Source organism: Diabrotica undecimpunctata, chromosome 9 (assembly GCF_040954645.1).
Source record: "Diabrotica undecimpunctata isolate CICGRU chromosome 9, icDiaUnde3, whole genome shotgun sequence".
NCBI classification, from domain to species: Eukaryota; Metazoa; Arthropoda; class Insecta; order Coleoptera; family Chrysomelidae; genus Diabrotica; species Diabrotica undecimpunctata.
Window position 1 is genome coordinate 63277410 of NC_092811.1, and position 9263 is coordinate 63286672.

At 28.0% G+C, this 9263-nt stretch overlaps 1 protein-coding gene across 1 annotated transcript; it reads left to right on the top strand.

Annotated features, from left to right (window-relative positions):
• Nucleotides 1-249: 249 nt before the first annotated feature.
• On the top strand, nt 250-2581 carry LOC140450973 (uncharacterized). The gene is made up of 3 exons (XM_072544674.1): nt 250-666; nt 770-2529; nt 2577-2581. Exons 2-3 carry the CDS (start codon nt 1524-1526, stop codon nt 2579-2581), a joined length of 1011 nt encoding a protein of 336 aa, XP_072400775.1. The 5' UTR covers nt 250-666; nt 770-1523.
• Nucleotides 2582-9263: the final 6682 nt, after the last annotated feature.

The following is a 9263-nucleotide window of genomic DNA, read 5'->3' on the forward strand; positions in this document are numbered from 1 at the left end:
TAAATTATATACTAGAGAATTTAATAAAAATATATTTATGTGAGGGCATTTTTAATAAATTAGCATATAATAATTGTAAAAAAGTTGTATTTTAATATTGTAAATATATATAAGTGAGCCATGTGCTTAGGCAACCAAAAATACTCTCGGAGATTGACAGATATTTATACTCTGAAATGACGTTTAAGAATATTTACGAATATAAGTGGGTTATAATAATATATTGTTTGAAATGTGTATTTTATTAAATTAGAATGTTAAGTTACTAATTTAATTATATATTCTGATCTGAAAAGCCTAAATGTAAACAAAATTATTAATAGAAAAGAATGGAATTCTCTGGATCTCCGGAGATGGCCATGTTTGCGAAATGGTTTGTTCCAGAAAATTCAGACAAGTATTTGATAGAACAAATTGGAACATGATATCTTACGAGATAGTTCTAGAAAATCCAAAAACATATAAATACCCGTGATTTGGATTCAAGATGGCAGTTTATGGCAGTTTTTAGAAGTTTTTAGTCAGAAGTCAGCCCAGTTTATTATGAAAGTTAGTACCTAGACACATTTAGTTAGTGAATAGTGAAGTAAATTGTTGAGAATTTTCAAGAAGTCAGTCAGAAAAGTTTAGTAAGAAATATAAAGTTAGTTGGAGTCAGTGAATCAGGTACAAATAGTCAAATTGTTTAATATAGTGAGTTAAATGAAGATTAAAAATTATGCATATAATTTAATGCACATTTATAATTATACACAAATAATTATTGAAGATAAAAAAAGGTATATTGGAAGAAATTAAATTATATTATGGTTGGAGATTAGTATAAATCAACTTATAATAATTGGATATTGGTATATTGAAAAGAAGAATAAATATAAATGCTGTTTGCTGGTTTGGTTGGTGGTGTATAGATGCTGGTGAAGAAAAATATATCTTAAATTGGTAGAAGCTGATAATTGAAAAAAGTAATTTCACAAAAAACAAGGATAACTGAAGTACGAAGACATTCAGTGGTGATTAGAATCTATATACTTAGTGGAAAATAGTTCATTTAGGCATTCAGTGAAAGAAAGGTACAAAATTTTGTTAATATAATTTAGTTAGTGTCATAACAATTTCAATTTTGAAGATAGTTTGTTTAAATTTTAGATTGTCTATAGAATTTAATTAGTTTTATAAGAATATCAATTTAAAGATAGTTTATTTTAAATTTACATTGACTAGGTTAGATATATATGTGTGTTTCATAATAGTTATAATAAAGATAATTTAAAAAAGTACTTACAAGCTAATTCTTTGAGAACCGCGATAAAAACCCTATATATTATATTATTAAAAATACTCATTGCTCATCATTCAAACAAAAAACACATCATAACAATTTGGCGCCCAACGTGGGGCTCTCTATTTAAAAGAATTAGTTTGGGAAGATAAGTGCTCTCATATAATTAAATTAATTATCAGTAGAAAGGAAAAATAATAGATTTTATTATTAATTATATTTGAACAAGTAAAGTCTCAAAATGTCTCAAGGAAAGAAAGGTACAAGAAGCAAAAAGAATGAAGAAGATGTGGAAGTAGAAACACAACCTATACAAGAGGAGAGTTTAGTTCAAGTTCCACAAGATACTGCAGAAATGAATCCAGAAAGAGAGGAAAATGTCAATATGGCAGCTTTGATGTCATTAATGATGCAGATGAACAAGACAATAGAAGAGAATTCAAAAGAAATCAAAGAAGACATAAAAAAATTGGAAGAGAATTCAAAAGAAGTCAAAGAAGACATAAAAAAATTGGAAGAGAATTCAAAAGAAGTCAAAGAAGACATGAAAAAAATAGAACAAAAAATGGAACAGAATTCACAAGAAGTCAAAGAAGACATGAAAAAAATGGAACAGAAATTGGAAGAGAATTATAGAAAATTAGAAAAGAAAATAGAAGATAATAATAATAAAATTGTAAAACAAATGGAAAAACAAATGGATAAAAAACTTGAAGCTGCAGAGAAAAAAGTAGCAAATGAAATAAAAAGTATACGGAATGACTACAAGAAAAGGATAGACAATGAGAGGACAGAAGTAAAGAGGATTATTCAAGATAATAAAATAGATATAGAACAGAAAATAGAGTTACAGAAATGTAACTTAGAAGTAAAAATTAACGAAGACAGGAGAAACACAGAAGAAAAATTAGACGATATACAACAAAATATCCAAATAAATAGTAATCAAATAAGAAATGTGGAACAGAGAATAGATGATATTTCACAAATGAGAGACATAGGGAGACCTTACTTAAATTTAACAAATGAGACTGGGATTAAATTCTCTGGTAATATAAAAAATTTGCATCCTAGAGTATACATAAATAGTTTAAAACATAAATTAAGATTTGTGAATAATATTAATGATATTAAAGATTATATTAGAATGACATTAAATGACAATGCAGCAACTTGGTTTGCTAGTATTGAGAATGATTTAGATAATTTTCAAACATTTGAAAATAAATTTTTAAATTATTATTGGGGTGAATTAGAGCAAGCCAAGTTTAGAGAAATTCTATATTTTGGAAAGTATAATCAAAATTTAAAATCAAATATGGTAGATTATGCATTGAAATTGATAACAGTTGCAAAATATTTAGAACCACCACTTAGAGAGGATGAAACAGTCTTAAATGTATCTAGACATTTTGATGCTGATGTTGTGCAAACCGTAACTGTACAAAATATTCAAACAATAGATAGTTTTATTGATTTTATTCAAAGAATACAAAGAGGCAATATGACAAGTAATAATAACAACAGAAAAAACAATAATAACTTTCAATATAATAAAAATGATAATCAACAATACAGACAATCATATAACAATAATTATAGATATGGTAATAATTTACAAAATTTTAATAATAATAACAGTAATCAAAATAGACAGAATTTTAATAACAATACTAGTTATAATAGACAACATTTTAATAACAGTACTAATAATAATAGACAAGATTTTAACAATAGAAGAAATACAGAGCGACCTAACTATAACAGACAGGTAAATTGTGTTCGAAGGAATAGAAGCTGCGAAGACAGGGAACGAAATAGTACAAGGCAAGAAAATGTGAGTAGAAGTCATAGTAGGGAAAGACATAGGACATCAGATTCAAGTGGTCAGATACAATCTGACAATTCTAATAATCAAAATTTTGTGCAGTAAACTTTCTGAATTACAAGTTAGGCCATTGCTATTATGAAAAACCTTCTGAATTTATTTCTTTAGATGAAGATAAAATTATTGAATCTATTAATTTAATTTATATAAATGCTTTGGCCAAAAATAAAATGATTAAGATTATGATACATACTGGTTCAGAAAGTACTTTAGTCTCGGAGAATTTTATTTTTAATACATTAAAACTATCAGATATAATAAAGATTCCAAAAATTAAAATTATTGGTGCAAATAATAAGAAGTTGGGTGAAATTGATAAACTAGCCAATTTTAAAATTAATATTCTTAATAAAGAAATTAATATGCAAGGATTTATTGTCAAGGATTTATGTGTTGATATATTAATGGGAAATGATGAATTGGAAAAGAAGAAAGTAAAGATAGATTTTGAAGAAAAAATGGTAACTTTGGAAGGGCAAATAATTAAATTTATGCAGAAAGATGAGGTAGAAGAAGGAATAAGAGTTGATAGGATATTATTAAAAGAAAATAATGATGTTTATGAAGAAGAAATGTATTTTGATGATAGGGAAATGTCCCAAAAGAATGTAAAGAATAATTATTGTAGTGAATATTTAAGGAATGGAAATTTTAAGCAGATGGATGCCTACGAGGCGGAGTGCGTAAAATTGGAAGCAAGGAATAATGAGTACATAATGAAGAATAATTTTATTTGTAAAGAAGAAGATATGATGAAAGTTTTAAATTGCCCTGAAGAATATAAATCAATAGTCATTTCCATATTGCAGCAACACAAGGGACTTGTCAATAAAGAAAATAGAATTGCACAAAATTATATCCATAGTATAAAAGTTAAAGAAGAAAAAGATTTTAAAACAAAATCATACCCAATACCATATAAATACAGAGAAGAAGTAAACAAAACAATTAATAATATGTTAGAAGATGGGATCATTGAGAAGGCAGACACACGTTTTATTAACCCCATAGTAGTAGTACGAAAAAGATCAGGTGAAATCAGGTTATGTTTGGATGCAAGGAATATTAACAAGATTACTGAAAAGCAATTTGAAGCACCAATGAGTATAGATGGAATATTAGGAAGAATTACAGGAATGTCATTTTTCACTAAAATTGATTTACAGCATAGTTTCTGGTTAATACCTCTAGAAAGAAAAAGTAGACAGTATACAGGATTTCAGATAGATGGAGTAGTATATCAATTCAAAGTAGTACCATTTGGACTTCAATCATCTTGCAGTGCTCTATGTAGATGTCTTCATGATATTTTGGATCAATATGAACATTTTGTAATTCACTACATTGATGATATATTAATTTTTTCTAAAACGGCTGAAGATCATGAGAAACACCTAAAAATTATAATAAATAGATTAGACAAAGTTGGACTAAAAATAAATCAAGAAAAATGTACATTTTTTCAAAAAGAAGTCATATATCTAGGTTATAAACTTAACACTAAGGGAATCGAAATGGATCCAGAACGGACACAAGTCATTCAGGAATATAAAACACCACACAATTTAAGAACTTTAAGAGGATTTATTGGAATAATTAATTATTATAAAAGGATGATACCAGATCTAAGTATAAAAGAAATTCCATTACTTGAACTACTGAGAAAAGGTGTAAAATGGAGATGGGATCAGAGAAGAGAACTAGCATTCCAAGAGATTAAAAACATTTTTCTGTCAAATTTGAAAATATACTATCCTGACTATACACAGCCATTCATATTAAGAACAGATGCATCAATAGAGAGATTATCAGGGGTATTATTACAAATACATGATGGGGTCGAATACCCAATACAATTCATTTCAAGAATTACTAAGCCACATGAAAAGGGTTACTCAGTTTCAGAATTAGAACTAGCAAGTATAATACACTGTGTCACAAAATTAAGATTTTATTTGTTGGGTAATGAATTTACAATAGAAACAGATCACCAAGCTTTAACATCTATATTAAATAACAAATATGGAAACAGTAGAATACATCGGTGGAGTCTAATACTTAGTGAATACTGCTTTGAAATCAAATACATTTCTGGAAAATCCAATATAGTGGCAGATGCTTTATCAAGGTTAGAAAATACACCACAAAAAGGGCAGCGAACAATAAAAATTGGATTAAATCAATTAGTAGAAAGTACTGGATTATATTCTAAAGAAGAAATTATAAGAGATCAGATCAATTTGAGTGAAAAACAAAAAGTCCTTAAGAAAGATGGAGTTTATTATAAAATAATAAATGGCATAGAAGTATATGTAATAACTAGAACTTTAGCAAAGAAAATATTGAAAAATTTACATAACAATTATATGCATATTGGTTCAAGAAAGCTATGGATGCTATTTAGGAACAATTATTTTGCAAAGAATGACATAAGTATAGCAAAAGAAATTACTAACCAATGCCCAAAATGTCAACTAAACAAAGAAAAGAATTTAAAAAAAAAAAAAAAACTTACTGATAGATCCATTTCATAGATAGATGGTAGATTTCTTTGTTGTGAATAAATTTGACATCATACTTGTTGAATTTTGTACATATGGAAATTAATTTGTACCCTAAAAATCATAATTTGGGGTTAGATACAGAATTGATTGTGTAAATGTCTTTATAAAAAAGTGTAAAACTTACCAATTCATATGGATGAAAGCCTGTTGAATGGAAATAATTCCTAGATTTTGTCTATAAATAAACAACACAATATCCATTATATTTTTAATTAAGGTTATATTTTATTCTCTCCATTTGACATGACAGTTTGACCATAGAATAGCCGAACTGTGATCCGTTGTTCTCTGTTTTGATATAGACAGCGAACAGGGATGTATTTAACACATTTTAAAATAAAAAAAAAAAAAAAATTGATTTATTAAATTTAATAAGGTATGAGAAAATTAATATTTAAAAAAATAATAAGTAAATTATTTATTTTAAATATTATTTTGGGGTATTGATACGATTAGGGTTTATAGAAAATAATTTATAAGTTATATACTACATAATATTAGATATTTGGTTGTTTTAAATAAATTATATACTAGAGAATTTAATAAAAATATATTTATGTGAGGGCATTTTTAATAAATTAGCATATAATAATTGTAAAAAAGTTGTATTTTAATATTGTAAATATATATAAGTGAGCCATGTGCTTAGGCAACCAAAAATACTCTCGGAGATTGACAGATATTTATACTCTGAAATGACGTTTAAGAATATTTACGAATATAAGTGGGTTATAATAATATATTGTTTGAAATGTGTATTTTATTAAATTAGAATGTTAAGTTACTAATTTAATTATATATTCTGATCTGAAAAGCCTAAATGTAAACAAAATTATTAATAGAAAAGAATGGAATTCTCTGGATCTCCGGAGATGGCCATGTTTGCGAAATGGTTTGTTCCAGAAAATTCAGACAAGTATTTGATAGAACAAATTGGAACATGATATCTTACGAGATAGTTCTAGAAAATCCAAAAACATATAAATACCCGTGATTTGGATTCAAGATGGCAGTTTATGGCAGTTTTTAGAAGTTTTTAGTCAGAAGTCAGCCCAGTTTATTATGAAAGTTAGTACCTAGACACATTTAGTTAGTGAATAGTGAAGTAAATTGTTGAGAATTTTCAAGAAGTCAGTCAGAAAAGTTTAGTAAGAAATATAAAGTTAGTTGGAGTCAGTGAATCAGGTACAAATAGTCAAATTGTTTAATATAGTGAGTTAAATGAAGATTAAAAATTATGCATATAATTTAATGCACATTTATAATTATACACAAATAATTATTGAAGATAAAAAAAGGTATATTGGAAGAAATTAAATTATATTATGGTTGGAGATTAGTATAAATCAACTTATAATAATTGGATATTGGTATATTGAAAAGAAGAATAAATATAAATGCTGTTTGCTGGTTTGGTTGGTGGTGTATAGATGCTGGTGAAGAAAAATATATCTTAAATTGGTAGAAGCTGATAATTGAAAAAAGTAATTTCACAAAAAACAAGGATAACTGAAGTACGAAGACATTCAGTGGTGATTAGAATCTATATACTTAGTGGAAAATAGTTCATTTAGGCATTCAGTGAAAGAAAGGTACAAAATTTTGTTAATATAATTTAGTTAGTGTCATAACAATTTCAATTTTGAAGATAGTTTGTTTAAATTTTAGATTGTCTATAGAATTTAATTAGTTTTATAAGAATATCAATTTAAAGATAGTTTATTTTAAATTTACATTGACTAGGTTAGATATATATGTGTGTTTCATAATAGTTATAATAAAGATAATTTAAAAAAGTACTTACAAGCTAATTCTTTGAGAACCGCGATAAAAACCCTATATATTATATTATTAAAAATACTCATTGCTCATCATTCAAACAAAAAAAAACATCATAACAATATATATATATATATATATATATATATATATATATATATATATATATATATATATATATATATATACATACATCTCGCCATCATTTTAAACTCTTTTTACGTTGCAGTAATTTAGCATCACCAAGAAATGCTATCATATTCAAATTAGAAGTCATGTATATTCGTTGAGTGTATCTTTTTAGGCTTGACACCGTTGTCAGTTTTTTAATATTTCGATTTTTTTATATAAACTCCTGGACAAAATTAACGCACCACTTTAAATAATCTAAATATTTACAATATGAACACAAAATAAAACTAAGTTACATTGAAAAAATAATAAACACCTACAAATAAGTCGAACATGACTTTATCATAACCTTAATTTGCCTTATTGTTTCTTTAAAAATTTGTTTTTGCCGGAAATGCGTAAATAAGCTAGCATAATTCCAAATTGCAAAAAGGAAAAAAATCAGTAAAGTAACACAATGAAATGCATCTGGGTCAACACTAATACCGTGTGGGCCCTCTTCTTCTTAGGACTGCATTAATGCGTCGAGGCATGTTTGATATCAAATGTTCAACAAAAACTTGCGGAATATTCTCCCATTCTTCAATAACGGCCCCAATGAGTTGGTTGTGGTTGGCAATAGGGGGTCTACGACTTCGAATCTTTTTTTTGAGATAGTCCTATAGATGCTCTATAGGATTCATGTCCGGACTGCTAGGTGACCACTCTAATAATGGAATATCAACATCATTTAGGTAGCCAATAACCTGTCGAGAAACATAAGGACGAGCGTTGTCTTGCATGAATAAAAAATTAGGTCCAAGAAACGGAGCAAAAGGCACTACATGTTCGACAATAATGTTGTCTAAGTAATAATGGGCATTCATAGACCTCGTACGTATGGGGACCAACTCCGTACGAGCTTCAAAACAAATTTACCCCAAAACATTTTAGAGCCACCACCAAAAGGTACTTTAGGAGAGATATGGCAGCTGGTAAACCTTTCTCCTCGCCTTCGCCAGACACGCTCACGACCATCTGGAGCTTTTAGGTTTACTTTAGTCTCATCGGAGAAAAGAACTCGTTTCCAATCATCGATGGTCCAATTTTGATACAACCTTGCAAAATTCAATCTCTGAACCCTGAGTTCTCTGGTAAGCAAGGGTTTTTTGGCCGGTTTCCTGTTGCTCAATTCTGCTTCATGTAAACGTCTTTTAACTGTTCGAGATGATATCGCGACATTTCGAACATCTGCTAGTTCATTTTTTAGCAAATTGCTGGTGACTCTCCTATCTCCGAGAGCACGTTGTCTCAAAAAACGATCATCAATTTGATTAGTGCAACGTTTTTGCCCTTGACCTGGTCTTCGATGGTACGACCCTGTTTCATTATATCACCTCACCTTGCGACGGATGCTGGAATGATGTCTTCCTAACAAACCTGCAACGTATCTCATTGAATATCCTTCATCTACAAGAGTCGATGCTCGCACTGCCTCCTCCATTGACAAATTTCTTTGTTGGTTCATTTTTTTATTTGATTTTTATGCAAATGAACTTCCAAACATGCATGTAATAAAAAATATCACAATAAAAAGCTTGTTTCTCACAAGCACTTTGCTTTAATCGGCACTTTTAAG